Here is a 17,520-nt window from a genome sequence, read left to right as displayed (position 1 = left end):
TTTTCATTACGACCAATAAAAAACACCAGTGTTACCCCTTATGTTTTTATTTCATGATGACCAATAAAAAAACAACAGTGTTACCCCTTATGTTTTTTTCATGACGACCAATAAAAAACGACAGTGTTACCCATTATGTTTTTTTTCATCACGACCAATAAAAAACAACAGTGTTACCCCTTATGTTTTTCTTCATGACGACCAATAAAAAACGACAGTGTTAACCCTTATGTTTTTATTTCATGATGACCAATAAAAAAACAACAGTGTTACCCCTTATGTTTTATTCATGACGACAAATGAAAAACAACAGTGTAACCCCTTATGTTTTTTTTTTCATGACGACCAATAAAAAACGACAGTGTTACCCCTTATGTTTTTTTTCATTACGACCAATAAAAAACAACAGTGTTACCCCTTATGTTTTTATTTCATGATGACCAATAAAAAAACAACAGTGTTACCCCTTATGTTTTATTCATGACGACAAATGAAAAACAACAGTGTTACCCCTTATGTTTTTATACATGACGACCAATAAAAAAACAACAACAATGATAGTGCCACCCCTCATGTTTCATTTGATAAAAACGACAATGTTACCCCCTATGTTTTAATTGAAAAATATCGACAGTGTTAACCCTTATGTTTTTTTTTATGACGACCAATAAAAAAACAACAGTGTTACCCCTCTTGTTTCATTTGATAAAAACGGCAACGTTATCACCTATGTTTTAATTGATAAATATCGACAGTGTTACCCCTTATGGTTTTTTTCATGACGACCAAAGAAAAACGACAGTGTCACCCCCTATGTTTTAATTGATCAATATCGACAGTGTTACCCCTTATGTTTTTTTTCATGACGACCAATAAAAAACGACAGTGTTACCACTTAAGTTTTTTTTCATGACGACCAATAAAAAAGAACAGTGTTATCCCTTATGTTTTTTTTCATGACGATCAATAAAAAAACAACAGTGTTACCCCTTATTATTTTTTTCATGACGACAAATGAAAAACGACAGTGTCACCCCTCTTGTTTCATTTGATAAAAAAGACAGTGTTACCCCCTATGTTTTAATTTATAAATATCGACCCTTATGTTTTTTTTCATGACGACCAATAAAAAACGACAGTGTTACCCCTTATGTTTTTTTTCATGACGACCAATAAAAAACGACAGTGTTACCCCTTATGTTTTTTTTCATTACGACCAATTTAAAAAAAACAGTGTTACCCCTTATGTTTTTTTTCATTACGACCAATAAAAAACAACAGTGTTACCCCTTATGTTTTTTTTCATGACGACCAATAAAAAACAACTGTGTTACCCCTTATGTTTTTTTTCATGACGACCAATAAAAAACGACAGTGTTAACCCTTATGTTTTTTTTCATGACGACCAATAAAAAACAACAGTGTTACCCATTATGTTTTTATTTCATGATAAGCAATAAAAAACAACAGTGTTACCCCTTATGTTTTTTTTAGAGCTGTCAGTTAAACGCGTTATTAACGGCGTTAACGCAAACCAAATTTAACGGCGTTAAATTTTTTATCGCGCAATTGACGCAATTATTTTATGAAAAAAAAAAAGATTTTTTTTTTTTTTTTTTTTTTCTTTGGCTCAAAACAAAGAAGCAGTAGCCTGACTGCTATGTTCAAATGACATTTGTTCAAAGCAGTCGTTTAATTGCACTAAAGGCTCTTTTTTTGTATCGTCCTGTTTTGATCAGTGTATATGCCAATGTTGTTATCAATAAAAAATCATTTGCACAAGGCAAGCCGATGCACTTCACCATGTTGATAAGAGAATTAAAATGAGAAGAATTATGGGAAAAAAAAATCAAGGGATATTTAGCATAGAAAAATAATTTGCGATTAATCGCGATTAATTAGAGTTAACTATGACATTAATGCGATTAATCACGATTAAATATTTTAATCACTTGACAGCTCTAGTTTTTTTTCATGACGACCAATAAAAAACGACAGTGTTACCCCTTATGTTTTTTTTCATTACGACCAATAAAAAACACCAGTGTTACCCCTTATGTTTTTATTTCATGATGACCAATAAAAAAACAACAGTGTTACCCCTTATGTTTTTTTCATGACGACCAATAAAAAACGACAGTGTTACCCATTATGTTTTTTTTCATCACGACCAATAAAAAACAACAGTGTTACCCCTTATGTTTTTCTTCATGACGACCAATAAAAAACGACAGTGTTAACCCTTATGTTTTTATTTCATGATGACCAATAAAAAAACAACAGTGTTACCCCTTATGTTTTATTCATGACGACAAATGAAAAACAACAGTGTAACCCCTTATGTTTTTTTTTTCATGACGACCAATAAAAAACGACAGTGTTACCCCTTATGTTTTTTTTCATTACGACCAATAAAAAACAACAGTGTTACCCCTTATGTTTTTATTTCATGATGACCAATAAAAAAACAACAGTGTTACCCCTTATGTTTTATTCATGACGACAAATGAAAAACAACAGTGTTACCCCTTATGTTTTTATTCATGACGACCAATAAAAAACAACAGTGTTACCCCTTATGTTTTTTTTCATGACGACCAATAAAAAACGACAGTGTTACCCCTTATGTTTTTTTTCATTACGACCAATAAAAAACAATAGTGTGTTTTTTATTGGTCGTGATGTTTTTCTTCATGACGACCAATAAAAAACAACAGTGTTACCCCTTATGTTTTATTCATGACGACAAATGAAAAACAACAGTGTTACCCCTTATGTTTTTATTCATGACGACCAATAAAAAACAACAGTGTTACCCCTTATGTTTTTTTTCATGACGACCAATAAAAAACGACAGTGTTACCCCTTATGTTTTTTTTCATGGTGACCAATAAAAAACAACAGTGTTACCCCTTGTGTTTTTTTTCATTACGACCAATAAAAAACAACAGTGTTACCCCTTATGTATTTTTTCATGACGACCAATAAAAAACAACAGTGTTACCCCTCTTGTTTCATTTGATATAAACGGCAACGTTATCACCTATGTTTTAATTGATAAATATCGACAGTGTTACCCCTTATGTTTTTATTTCATGATGACCAATAAAAAAGCAACAGTGTTACCCCTTATGTTTTATTCATGACGACAAATGAAAAACAACAGTGTTACCCCTTATGTTTTTATTCATGACGACAAATGAAAAACAACAGTGTAACCCCTTATGTTTTTTTTCATGGTGACCAATAAAAAACAACAGTGTTACCCCTTGTGTTTTTTTTCATTACGACCAATAAAAAACAACAGTGTTACCACTTATGTATTTTTTCATGACGACCAATAAAAAACAACAGTGTTTCCCCTCTTGTTTCATTTGATATAAACGGCAACGTTATCACCTATGTTTTAATTGATAAATATCGACAGTGTTACCCCTTATGTTTTTATTTCATGATGACCAATAAAAAAGCAACAGTGTTACCCCTTATGTTTTATTCATGACGACAAATGAAAAACAACAGTGTCACCCCTTATGTTTTTTTTCATGACGACCAATAAAAAACGACAGTGTTACCCCTTATGTTTTTTTTCATGACGACCAATAAAAAACAACAGTGTTACCCCTTATGTTTTTTTTCATGACGACCAATAAAAAGCAACAATGTTACCCCTTATGTTTTTTTTCATGACGACCAATGAAAAACGACAGTGTTACCCCTTATGTTTTTATTCACGACGACCAATAAAAAGCAACAGTGTTACCCCTTATGTTTTTTTTCATGACGACCAATAACAAACGACAGTGTTACCCCTTATGTTTTTTTTCATGGTGACCAATAAAAAACAACAGTGTTACCCCTTGTGTTTTTTTTCATGACGACCAATAAAAAACGACAGTGTTACCCCTTATGTTTTTTTTCATTACGACCAATAAAAAACAATAGTGTGTTTTTTATTGGTCGTGATGTTTTTCTTCATGACGACCAATAAAAAACAACAGTGTTACCCCTTATGTTTTATTCATGACGACAAATGAAAAACAACAGTGTTACCCCTTATGTTTTTATTCATGACGACCAATAAAAAACAACAGTGTTACCCCTTATGTTTTTTTTCATGACGACCAATAAAAAACGACAGTGTTACCCCTTATGTTTTTTTTCATGGTGACCAATAAAAAACAACAGTGTTACCCCTTGTGTTTTTTTTCATTACGACCAATAAAAAACAACAGTGTTACCCCTTATGTATTTTTTCATGACGACCAATAAAAAACAACAGTGTTACCCCTCTTGTTTCATTTGATATAAACGGCAACGTTATCACCTATGTTTTAATTGATAAATATCGACAGTGTTACCCCTTATGTTTTTATTTCATGATGACCAATAAAAAAGCAACAGTGTTACCCCTTATGTTTTATTCATGACGACAAATGAAAAACAACAGTGTTACCCCTTATGTTTTTATTCATGACGACAAATGAAAAACAACAGTGTTACCCCTTATGTTTTTTTTCATTACGACAAATTAAAAAACAACAGTGTTACCCCTTATGTTTTCATATCATTTTCACGTTTTTGCGGGGATCCGAACATGAGATGTTTAGAGTATTAACCTCAGAACTTAACAATGCTCCATCAACACACCGGGTAAATTCATCACAAAGGTTATACTTGACTTTATAATTCGCATGAAATAGAGATAAGAGTCTTCCAACAGACGACATCAACCAGACTTGAACCCCGGTCTCCAGGGGGTTAGCTCACAGCTCTCTCCACTTCCCACTGAGATTTGTAATTTAATTAGGTCTGAGGTTATGTATGACAATAAAAAACAACAGTGTTACCCCTTATGTTTTATTCATGACGACAAATGAAAAACGACAGTGTTACCCCTTATGTTTTTTTTCATGACGACCAATAAAAAACAACAGTGTTACCCCTTATGTTTTTCTTCACGACGACCAATAAAAAACAACAGTGTTACCCCTGATGTTTTATTCATGACGACAAATGAAAAACAACAGTGTTACCCCTTATGTTTTTTTTCATGACGACCAATAAAAAACGACAGTGTTACCCCTTATGTTTTTTTTCATTACGACCAATAAAAAACAATAGTGTTACTCCTTATGTTTTTCTTCATGACGACCAATAAAAAACAACAGTCTTACCCCTTATGTTTTCTTCATGACGACAAATGAAAAACAACAGTGTTACCCCTTATGTTTTTATTCATGACGACCAATAAAAAACAACAGTGTTACCCCTTATGTTTTTTTTCATGACGACCAATAACAAACGACAGTGTTACCCCTTATGTTTTTTTTCATGGTGACCAATTAAAAACAACAGTGTTACCCCTTATGTTTTTTTTCATGACGACCAATAAAAAACGACAGTGTTACCCCTTATGTTTTTTTTCATTACGACAAATTAAAAAACAACAGTGTTACCCCTTATGTTTTCATATAATTTTCACGTTTTTGCGGGGATCCGAACATGAGATGTTTAGAGTATTAACCTCAGAACTTAACAATGCTCCATCAACACACCGGGTAAAGTCATCACAAAGGTTATACTTGACTTTATAATTCACATGAAATAGAGATAAGAGTCTTCCAACAGACGACATCAACCAGACTTGAACCCCGGTCTCCAGGGGGTTAGCTCACAGCTCTCTCCACTTCCCACTGAGATTTGTAATTTAATTAGGTCTGAGGTTATATATGACAATAAAAAACAACAGTGTTACCCCTTATGTTTTATTCATGACGACAAATGAAAAACGACAGTGTTACCCCTTATGTTTTTTTTCATGACGACCAATAAAAAACAATAGTGTTACTCCTTATGTTTTTCTTCATGACGACCAATAAAAAACAACAGTGTTACCCCTTATGTTTTATTCATGACGACAAATGAAAAACAACAGTGTTACCCCTTATGTTTTTATTCATGACGACCAATAAAAATCAACAGTGTTACCCCTCATGTTTTTTTTCATGACGACCAATAAAAAACGACAGTGTTACCCCTTGTGTTTTTTTTCATGGTGACCAATAAAAAACAACAGTGTTACCCCTTGTGTTTTTTTTCATTACGACCAATAAAAAACAACAGTGTTACCCCTTATGTTTTTATTTCATGATGACCAATAAAAAAGCAACAGTGTTACCCCTTATGTTTTATTCATGACGACAAATGAAAAACAACAGTGTTACCCCTTATGTTTTTTTTCATGACGACCAATAAAAAACTACAGTGTTACCCCTTTTGTTTTTTTTCATGACGACCAATAAAAAACGACAGTGTTACTCCTTATGTTTTTTTTCATTACGACCAATAAAAAACAACAGTGTTACCCCTTATGTTTTTCTTCATGACGACCAATAAAAATCGACAGTGTTACTCCTTATGTTTTTATTTCATGACGACCAATAAAAAACGACAGTGTTACCCCTTATGTTTTTTTTCATTACAACCAATACAAAACAACAGTGTTACCCCTTATGTTTTTCTTCATGACGACCAATAAAAATCGACAGTGTTACTCCTTATGTTTTTATTTCATGACGACCAATAAAAAACGACAGTGTTACCCCTTATGTTTTTTTTCATTACGACCAATAAAAAACAACAGTGTTACCCCTTATGTTTTTCTTCACGACGACCAATAAAAAACAACAGTGTTACCCCTGGGCCCAGTTTCCCGATAACGATGGATCTTCGCTTGTACGATCATTCTCACGATGGATCTTGCGAACCATCGTTAATTTCTTTGGAGCGTTTCCCAAAACTCCTCTTAAGATGAACGCGCATTCGCTGCACTCACGACCTTCGTAGGATTGTAACTGTCCACTGACATGGTGCTGAAACGGGCTATGACGCAGGGGGAGACGCAGGAATGTCGCAGGAAAATGGGGTTAAAAAGGGTTAAAATATCTCCCCATCAACGCCAACCGCAAAGTATCCTACGAAAAGATTAGAGTGCAATAATATGAAAGCTAAAGATATTGAAACACAATTGATTAAGCCTAGGCCGACATATATATCAGTCCTAATCCTGAACGCACTGTGCATACATGTATTCACGGCATTTCCCCCCCTGAAATAATTCCATGTTACAAAAATCCAAAATAGCTTGTGTGACAACTATATTTATCTTAATGTGCTGATTTCTGAAACATAGCCTACTTTGCGCAGCAAGAGAGCCGACTTTATCTGATTCCGCATAAGCTACGTTCCATTCATTCATTATCATTCAAAGACGGCTATTGCTGACCCGATTAGGAGAGCTTGGTCTAGATCCTGCCCATTAGCCGCTCATTATCGAAAATAAGCCCCTTCAGGTCGAAGGACCTCCGTTTCGCGTCGGTGTCCGGTTCGCCCTGTCTGGGTTTATTTTCCTGATAATGACCGGCGTTCTATTATTACTCTGCATGTGGAAGGGAAAATAGCTTTATTTGTAATTACAATATCATGCTGCTGTATTTTCAGAGACCCTCACAGATATTTGAGTTTGCTGCTTTCATGGGAGCCAGACCTCTCTCGGAGCTCAGCTCCCACTGCCTCACACCTAACTCAAACTGGCTATAGGTCTTTCTACACTGCCGAGCCGGTTCGGTGGCAGCTTGGCACGCCCGGCGATTTCACCTTCTTATCTCAAGTTTCCTGTGTTAAACCGAGGGGGTCAAATCCCCCGTTCGTCACGGCGCGGGGTTTCTTGGTTAGGTAAGCGGGGCTTTGCACGGAGTCTCTGACCTCTTTAGAATAATTTGTATTATTGCATACTCCCGAATGTTTTCATTTTTTATGAATGAAGACACCCGCATGCAATAATGAGTTCACTCTATAGTAGGCTAACAATGCTCTTTGCGTCCTACGAGTACCCTGGAGCACTCGTTAGCTACGAGCGTTTTCACGACGTTCGTTACCAACGATGCTTTCGGGAAACGGTGTGAAAACTGTACGATGCTCGTACGACGCACTTCACGATCCACTTAGGCTAACGATGCTTTCGGGAAACTGGGCCCTGATGTTTTATTCATGACGACAAATGAAAAACAACAGTGTTACCCCTTATGTTTTTATTTCATGACGACCAATAAAAAACGACAGTGTTACCCCTTATGTTTTTTTTCATTACAACCAATACAAAACAACAGTGTTACCCCTTATGTTTTTCTTCATGACGACCAATAAAAATCGACAGTGTTACTCCTTATGTTTTTATTTCATGACGACCAATAAAAAACGACAGTGTTACCCCTTATGTTTTTTTTCATTACGACCAATAAAAAACAACAGTGTTACCCCTTATGTTTTTCTTCACGACGACCAATAAAAAACAACAGTGTTACCCCTGATGTTTTATTCATGACGACAAATGAAAAACAACAGTGTTACCCCTTATGTTTTTTTTCATGACGACCAATAAAAAACAACAGTGTTACCCCTTATGTTTTTTTTCATGACGACCAATAAAAAACGACAGTGTTACCCCTTATGTTTTTTTTCATGACGACCAATAAAAAACAACAGTGTTACCCCTTATGTTTTTATTCATGACGACCAATAAAAAACAACAGTGTTAGCCCTTATGTTTTATTCATGATGACAAATGAAAAACAACAGTGTTACCCCTTATGTTTTTTTTCATGATGACCAATAAAAAACGACAGTGTTACCCCTTATGTTTTTTTTCATGACGACCAATAAAAAACAACAGTGTTACCCCTTATGTTTTATTCATGACGACAAATGAAAAACAACAGTGTTACCCCTTGTGTTTTTCTTCATGACGACCAATAAAAAACGACAGTGTTACCCCTCATGTTTTTATTTTATGATGACCAATAAAAAAACAACAGTGTTACCCCTTATGTTTTATTTGATAAAAACGACAGTGTTACCCATTGTGGTTTTTTTCATGATGACCAAAGAAAAACAACATTGACATCCCCTACGTTTTATTTGATAAATATCGACAGTGTTACCCCTTATAATTATTTCATGACGGCCGATGAAAAACAACTGGGTTACCCCTTATGTTTTTTCCATGTTGACCAATTTATAACGACAGTGACACCCCTGTCGACGTTTTTGCGCGGATCCAAACCTGAGCTATTTAGAGTGTTAACCTATGAACATAGCAATGCACCATCAAGACACCGGATAAACTCATCACAAAGGTTATACTTGACTTTATAATTCACATGAAATAGAGATGAGTCTGCCAACAGAAGACATCAACCGGACTTGAACCTCGGTCTCCAGGGGGTTACCTCACAGCTCTCTCCACTTCCCACTGAGATCTGTAATTTAATTATGTCTGATGTACTATGACATGCAATAGACATGATAGCATTACGTTTAAAATTAAAGATATTGTGTTTTCCACAGAAATTGAGCCACGGTCGCCATTGGGTTAGGCAGAGTACACTCCACTGCACCACTGAGGCGATGACAATACACAATAATCAATCATCAATAAAGGGGATATACATGACATTAAAATGTATGTGTGTATTTATGTTATTTCCCTTATGGTTTTTTTCATGATGAGTCCGACCAATAAAAAACGACAGTGTATCTTATATATTATTCGACAAAGACAACAGTGTTACCCTTTATGGGTTTTTTCATGACGACCTTATGTTTTTTTTCATGACGACCAATAAAAAACAACAGCGTTACCCTTTATGTTTCTTTTCATGACGACCAATAAAAAACTACAGTGTTACCCCTCATGGTTTTTTTCATGCCGACCAAAGAAAAATGAGTGTCACCCCTCATGTTTCATTTGATAAAACGACAGTGTTACCCCCTATGTTTTAATTCGGGGTCTTCAAAGTTTTCCAGGCCAAGGACCCCCAAACGGATGGAGAGATGGAGCGGGGACCCCCTACTTATTTATTGTATAAAATTGTGTTTGATATTAAACTGGTCCAATAGTGGCATGTATAAATGTACCTTGTTATTTTGCATTCAATGCCAAGATATTCAAATAATACACAGGTTCATATATTCATGTTTTCATTATAAACATGTGCAAGGTACAGCGAGTAAGGTGGCAATGCCACTGCCATTCATACACATAACATAACATAATAAACTGATAACTGCCAAGATCAACAATGTCTGTCAATTGCATGTAATCATACATAAAAGCAATTCAAATGGACATTTTTCAAAACTAAAAATGAGTGATGTTTGTTAGTGTCTTTCTTAACACTCTGCGAGTAGTCCGGTAACTTATCAACCCCAGCGTGTCCGGTTGCTAAGCGACGTCAACGTCTTTGGCAGGCTATGGCCCCGTCCACACGAAGCCGAAACGGGCAAAACTGTTCCGGTTTCGATCGGTCCGGTTTCGGAGTATCTCCGTAAAGACGAAGTCACGCCTCGTTTCCACATACGTACATTCTCGTATGCGATCCAACCGTCTCCGACCGAAAGTCCATTCATTCCTATGTGATTCTCCGTAATGTCCGTTTTTCCTCCGAGACTCCTCCCCTCCGTATGTCCGTAATATACGTTCAAAAAATTTAACTTTCGCCGTCGTTTTACGGAGATACCGTATGAAAGTTTTAATGTTTTTCACAAAACATGTAAGTACCTGGCAGGCCTAACTCCTCGCAGATCTCTTTCCAAGCCTGGTTGGTTTTGTTTTTATCTCTATGTCGATCCTCATGTTCGAAAGTACCGGTCTCCTAAAAACGGCCGGGACAACGTCGCGTCTGAGTCCGAAATGGGTCCCGTAATCGGACTGAGTGTGGCGGTTGGTTGCCAACGGTCTGGAGGTCTTCCTGAAGCTCCAGAGCAGCGGGACAACGTCGCGTCTGAGTCCGAAATGGGTCCCGTAATCGGACTGAGCGGTGAGGTTGGTTGCCAACGGTCTGGAGGTCCTGAGAATCATCCAGGGGAGCGGGACCTCTTTGCTTCTGAGTCCGAGATGAGTCCCCAAATCGGACTGAATGGTGCAGTTGGTGGCCCCAGGTCTGGAGGTCTTCCTGAGGCTCCAGAGGAGGGTAACTCTGTGAGTCTGAGTCCGAGATGAGTTCCCAAATCGGACATCTTTTGTCCGTAAATATATTCATGTCCGTACGTAAAATACTAGCGACTCCTTCCGTAAAGTTACGGAAGCACGGATACGAAAAACATACGTATGTGGAAAAGAGGCGTCAAGCGAAACCGGGTAGATCTGTAGAAACGCTTTAGTACACATGCCAGGCCCACAAGGGGCGCTGCTTCTGCTACAGAAATCCAGAAGAAAATTAAATAAGAAGAAGAGGCGAGCATGCGCATAAAGGCTGCCCCCCGAACCACTAACAACACAAACAAACAGTCAGTCAACAGTCTCGATAAATAATGGCTTAGCAACCCAACAAGGGACATGATCTGCTGCAGAACGATTACAAGCCTGTAGTCCGCCATCATCTTTTTTGTTGTGAGTTCTGTGACTCCGCGGGCTTAACAGTCATTGGCTAGAGGGTCGAGGGGTGGGGCGATGACGTCATGGTTTACGATTTCAGTCGGTTTCAGGCGTCCACACGAATCCAAAACGAAACCGGGTAGATTTGAAACCACCTCCGAGGGTGGTTTCAGAAGTATACGGTTTCGGTCAGCGGATTCACCGGCTTCGTGTGGACGGAAGGCCGAACCGTACAAGACCTTTGCGGTTTCGCCATGAAATCGGCTTCGTGTGGACGGGGCCTATTTCACTGCTGATTGCTTATTTCCCCGATAATGACCGGCGATCTGTACATTATCCCTTACATAACAGCACTCTCTCTCTCCCAACAGTCTTCGCTGCACACTCTCATCATAATACGTATTGTTTGCGGAGGAGGGGGTAGATATAAAGACCGGACAACAAACTGACGTTGCTGTGCTGTCCTTCTTAATTGAAGGAGCAGGCAGAGAAAAGCTCTCTCCTGCTAGGCTTTCATTAAAATCAAATACATAAAAATTTCGCAGCCAGTCCAGATGTGTCAGGTTTGCGCGAGACCAAAATGCCATAGATATAATACATTCGGATCGCATGATAGGAATAGAGCTATTCCGATTAGAAATCGGATCAAAAGTGTCCATGTAAACGCGGCTAGTGTGTTGGATTCATGGTAATGTGTATTTAAAGACATTTCAATGTGTAAAAAATTGCGGGGGTAATATAAAGAAAAAGTCGAATCAACCCAAACTTTCGCGACCCCCCTGCAGTACCTCCGCGGACCCCCTAGGGGTCGCGGACCCCCTGTTGTAGACCGGTTTTAATTGATAAATATCAACAGCGTTACCCCTTATGTTTTTTTCATGATGACCGATAAAAAACGAGTGTTACCCCTTTTGTTCCATTTGATAAAAACAGTGTTACCCCCTCATGTTTCATTTGATTAAAACGACAGTGTTACCTCTTGTGATTTTTTTCATGACGACCAAAGAAAAACATCAGTGTTACCCTCTGTTTTATTTGATAAATATCGACAGTATTACCCCTGTTTTTTTTTTGTTTTGTTTTTTCATGACGACCAATAAAAAAACAGTGTTATTCCTTATGTTTTTTATTTCATGACAACCAATAAAAAACAACAGTGTTACAGTTTGCCCCTGGGTAGACTGGAGACATCCATATGAGTGAACTACCCCTAGACCACAGTTCGTACCACATTTATTTGAACATTACTTTTTTCCTTATATCATCAGCTTGCTGATGATATAAGCTAGCTTCTAAACAAACAACTTCAAAAATATGTTTTGTGTTTACTTGTTGGGAAAACACAATATTATGTCACATTTAAGTAGCCTGGTTCTACCAGACTCTCGTACTTCACTTCATTTCATTTGTACAGAGAGTCTGGACCTAATCAATTGACAAACGTTAACTCACTTGAAGGCGGGTGTCTGTTGAAGTTTAAAATGATTGGATCTGCCCAGTGCCACTCTGGATCTGCCATAACCAATCGCTAACGTTTGGTTGTGACGTATGTCATGCGCCGGGAATCACGCGCAGGTTGTACACAAACCAAAGACCTTGCGCGTCTGCACGAAAATGTCAGTCAACGACAGCTGCAGGTTTTGTTCGTCGAATTTAATTTATCAGGGAAAAATTGCACATTGTAAATCAACTACCGACCTACAACAACCACTCAAACTGGCGCACGACTTTATCGTCATTGTTCTCAGACACGCCCTCTGTTCGCTGATTGGGGGCCTCTGTGGCGGCACCAGAAAACCAAATTACATACAGCAGGTCCAGACCTAGTACTGAAGGGAAATTCAAATTGAGCGGAAGTACTTAGGCGGGCGGAGCCAGGCTAACATTTAAGTACAACATAGCTACAATTCTTGGGTTATTTGGGTGTATGCACTAGCTGTATGTGTCTGGCCATACTGTAGGCCTTCTGAAACGCTTTGCCACAGACTAAACAAACATGTCTCTTCTCTCCAGAGTGGATCTTCATGTGTTCGTTGAGGATCGAGACCCGTATGAAACCCTTCCCGCAGGTGTTGCACTCAAACGGGCGATCCGCAGTGTGATGGCGCAGCACGTGATTCTTCACCTCCGAAGGCGACCGGAAGCGTTGGTTGCAGTCCGGAATGTGGCACTTCAAAGGCTTCTCCCCCGTGTGGATCATTTTGTGCCTCGCCATCCCAGACTGGGAGAACATCTTTCCGCAGTAGTTGCACGGGTGGCGCACATTCTTGTGATTCTGGTGTTTGAGCTGCTCGTGCTTCTGCAGGGATCCCTTCTCTTTGAAGGTCTTGCTGCACTGGGTGCACGTAAAGTGCCGCATTTCCCTGGACTCGCTGTGGCGGAATTTGACGTGTCGTCTCAGGTTGGAGTTGCGAGAAAAGGTCTTGCCGCAGTCGGCGCACAGGTAAGGCTTCTCGTTCGTGTGCACCCGTAGATGACCCACCAGGTCTGCGTCCTGTTTGAACTTCATGGCGCACTGGGAGCACTGGAATGGGAGTTGGCCTGTGTGTTTCCACTCGTGTCGAATAAAGAAACGCAGCTTGGAGAAAGCTTTAGGACAATGGTTGCATTTGTAGGGTTTGCTCAGCTTGTGGGTGTTCTCGTAGTGCCTGGACAACTGCTTAAAAAAGCCAAAGTCTTTCTCACAAAGGGTGCACTGAAAAGGCGTGTGAGAGACCTTGTGTCGTGCCAGGGTTTTGGCGTCTCGTAAGACTCTCCTGCACACCTCACAGTAGAGCTGGTTGTGAGTGCGCTTGTGCCCGTCTAACGACAACTTGTACCTGTAAGACTTTACACATTCATCACACTTAAACAGACCATGGCCAACTCGGTCCTCGCCTGGTTCTATCAGCAGCTGTTCGACGCAAATCCTCTTAAAGTGTATCCTCAAAGAACCCATGCTGTTGAACAATGTGTCACAACGCGGACAGGTTAAGACACCATCAGGGAAATGGGTTTTCATGTGTTCCTTGATATCCAGCTGCACATGTTTCTTGCAAATGAAACATAGGCTTCTTTGGGTTGAGGAATTGGTCTTACTGGTAGCAGGAATTTTCCTCAGTGGCGCATCCTGCTCTTTCAATGCCACCAAACCATCATCGTGATCAGTAAGGGCAACAGAGGAACGATCAGTTGAGGAACTGGACAAAAAGTTGTCTTGGCTGGGAGCTACGTGAGAGGGGTCCTGGGGCAAGCTGACTAGATCGCCGTTATGTTTTTCAATATTTGCTCCATCCTTTGCTTCCACTTCATATGGGCGCGGAAGACTGGACTCATTGCCAGATAGCGACATATGATCCTTCAGAAGTGCGCTCTCTTTACTCCTCCGAGAGGATAAGAAGTGCTGCACTTGCAAGGACTCATTGTGAACCATCCTTCTGTGCCGTATCATGTTTGAGTTGCATGCGAAGTACTTACCGCAGTCCGTGCACAGGAAGGGTTTCTCGTGCGTGTGCACCCGTAGATGGATAGCCAGCTCTGCGTCGTGTTTGAAGTTCATAGAGCACTTGGAACACTGGAAGGGGAGTTGCCCTGTGTGTTGCCACTCGTGTCCAATAAAAATATGGAACTTGGAGAAAACTTTCGGACAGTGTTGGCATTTGTAGGGTTCGCTCAACTCGTGTACGTTCTTGCAGTGACTGGCCAAATGCTTAAAGATACCGAAGTTCTTCTCACAAAGGATGCACTGAAAAGGCTTGTGAGACACCTTGTGTCGCGCCAAGGTTTCGGCGTCTCGCACGACTCTCTCGCATATCTCACAGTAGAGCTGGCTGTGGACAAGTCTGTGCCTGTTTAACTGTAATTTGTACTTAAAAGATCTTTCACATCCATCGCACTGGTAGAGAGCCAGGGCAACCTTGTCCGGCTCTATCTGCAGCTGATCGAAGCAAACCCTTTTAAAATGTAGCCTTAAGGATTGCATGTTCTTGAAAACTGTGTCACATCGTGGACAGGTTAAGACCCCGTCAGGAAAATGGGCTTTCATGTGCTCCTTCATGTCCGTCTGCACATGCTTGTTGCAAATTAAACAAAGGCCTTTATTCATCGAGGTTGAATTTGCCGAAAGACTGATTTTGAGAGTGTCCTGCTTTTCGCGGGTGATTAAAGGTTTCTTGCCTTCCGTGGGGGATGCCAGCTCGACGAAGCAACTGCGTGTGTTCGAACGATCAGACAAAGAATCCTCCGCACTGGAACTTCCAACATTAGTGTCCTCATCAGCCACGACTGTATAAGTTACAGAAGGGAACGGGTCGATGGAGATCTGTGTACTGGGCTCTGGGATCAAAATTTTTGTTCTGGGCAGGACTTTTTTGGATGGCATTTTCCTTCTGTGGTTCTTCTCTTGTAGCAAAATCATTTTCATTTTCAACCCTCTGTTTGACCTCACAGGTCTGCGTTGCACAGTGGGAACGTCGTCAAGCCTTTTCAACAGGACTAGGCAATCTTTGTCACAAACATCCATTAATTCCTGACTGCTCGTCCCTTCTACTGCCTCCTTCTCCACGGCCATCTCCATGTCCTCCGACATTGCAACTGCAGTGCTTGCATGTGGTCCTTCTATCTGTGAACCGCATCGGTGGACATCAGGCAGAGAATGGGCCTGATGCTCCTTCTCTGCTTTGATCTCATCCCCGACACAGAGGTGCAGAGCTGAAGTTTCACGTGCACCATCAAGGGGACAACCTGAAAATAGAGTGAATTACAATGTTGTAAGTCATGAGAGTGATGTAATGGGAATTGGAAGAAAAGCCTAGTACAATAATATAATGATATTTCAGATTGCCCTCATAACAATGGCTTACCATTCTTATCCAGAAGTTCTTTCCGACAACCAAGAAGAGTTTGGAGCTCGCCGCGGTGAGAGACTGACTTCAAACACTCTTCGAGAGCAGAGGGAATGTCGACGAGCATGAGGGCAACCTGGAAGAATTGACACGGTCAATATGAAACCAATGATGATAATCAAGTTCAACTGTCAATCAACATGTTGCATTGGCCGACCTGTTGGATGGTCTGCAGAGGGAAAAGCTTTTCCAGTCTGGTCAGAAAATGCCATGTTACGTTGACCAGGGCCTGATCATCATAGCTGCAGCCAAACTCTCCAGGGATACCATTCTGATGGAGAGGAAGTGCAAACTTTGTGATCATTTGCGCCATTAGAGATATTATTAAATCACATAGTCAGTGTAGGATAAGATTTTCCTTCATTTTCTACGATTTTTCAGTTGTTGATGGAAATTCTAAGTAACCCAGTTTAATCTATAAATTAACCCCAAATTCCAAAATAATCTATTGAAAAGCTCAACAGATTTTATTTCATTATCAATTCTTACACATTTATGTTGAGTATATATTTTCTTATTTGCACAAATTAGTTCAGGGAATGTCCTGCAGTAAAATGACCCAGGAACCCAGAATGGGCATATCTTGTCCTTGATGAACAAGACATCACTCCTTTCAGCTGTGTGTTTATATCCCCCTCACCCCTCAATTTACACTACATCCATGTATTTTATTTCTCACCCGTGCGCGGAGTCCCAGAAGAAGCTGGGTCTTCTGTTCAATGGAGAGTAGCTCAGGGACAATGTCTGTGACCATTGAAACAAACTCCTCAAGCATCCCATAATCCGACACAAGATGATGCTGGACCGTGTGCCATATGGCCCCGGACACCAGCCGGACAGGGGAGAGCAGGAGGCGCAGAGAGGCGAAGGGGAGAGGGGGACCTGGAGGTAAAAAAACAGGAAGCTGATGCAATTATCAGATGTGGATACAATTATATAATTCGGCCAAGTTGAGGAACCTCTTTGGACGTTTTCACTTTAGCCTTACAGTAAACACATGCCGCTAGAGGAGCTTCGATTAGGACAATACAGGAAACGGATTGTGTTTGTACATTGAACTCACCGATATGTTTATCCATTCTGTTTGTCAACATTGGCTGCACGCGCTCACATGAGATCAGAGTGTTTTGTTTTAAACAAGGAAGCAGTGGGCCATTTTCAGTCCGAAACGCTCAAAGCTCCCTGTGCCAAGGTTCCGAC

General features: G+C 39.8%; 1 protein-coding gene across 1 annotated transcript; it reads right to left on the bottom strand.

Moving 5' to 3' along the window:
- Positions 1–12,547: 12,547 nt before the first annotated feature.
- On the bottom strand, positions 12,548–17,494 carry LOC115531296 (zinc finger protein 99). Its single transcript, XM_030340467.1, has 5 exons — positions 17,384–17,494; positions 17,000–17,202; positions 16,478–16,591; positions 16,279–16,396; positions 12,548–16,159 (listed from the first exon to the last, which is right to left on the bottom strand). The coding sequence occupies exons 1-5, from the start codon at positions 17,412–17,414 to the stop codon at positions 13,353–13,355; spliced, it is 3,273 nt and encodes a 1,090-aa protein (XP_030196327.1). The 5' UTR covers positions 17,415–17,494; the 3' UTR covers positions 12,548–13,352.
- Positions 17,495–17,520: the final 26 nt, after the last annotated feature.

Source organism: Gadus morhua, chromosome 18 (genome assembly GCF_902167405.1).
Source record: "Gadus morhua chromosome 18, gadMor3.0, whole genome shotgun sequence".
In the NCBI taxonomy this organism is placed as follows: Eukaryota; Metazoa; Chordata; class Actinopteri; order Gadiformes; family Gadidae; genus Gadus; species Gadus morhua.
The sequence above is the reverse complement of the archived record's forward strand: the minus strand, read 5'-3'. Positions and strand labels throughout refer to the sequence as shown.

Excerpts from the sequence above, each read along its gene's own strand:
- LOC115531296 (XM_030340467.1), bottom strand. The coding sequence starts at position 17,414 with ATGTTGACAAACAGAATGGATAAACATATCG. Across the intron at positions 16,397-16,477 it reads CTCTGCAGACCATCCAACAG|GTTGCCCTCATGCTCGTCGA; the intron begins GTCGGCCAATGC and ends CAATTCTTCCAG. Across the intron at positions 16,160-16,278 it reads AGAACTTCTGGATAAGAATG|GTTGTCCCCTTGATGGTGCA; the intron begins GTAAGCCATTGT and ends CTCTATTTTCAG.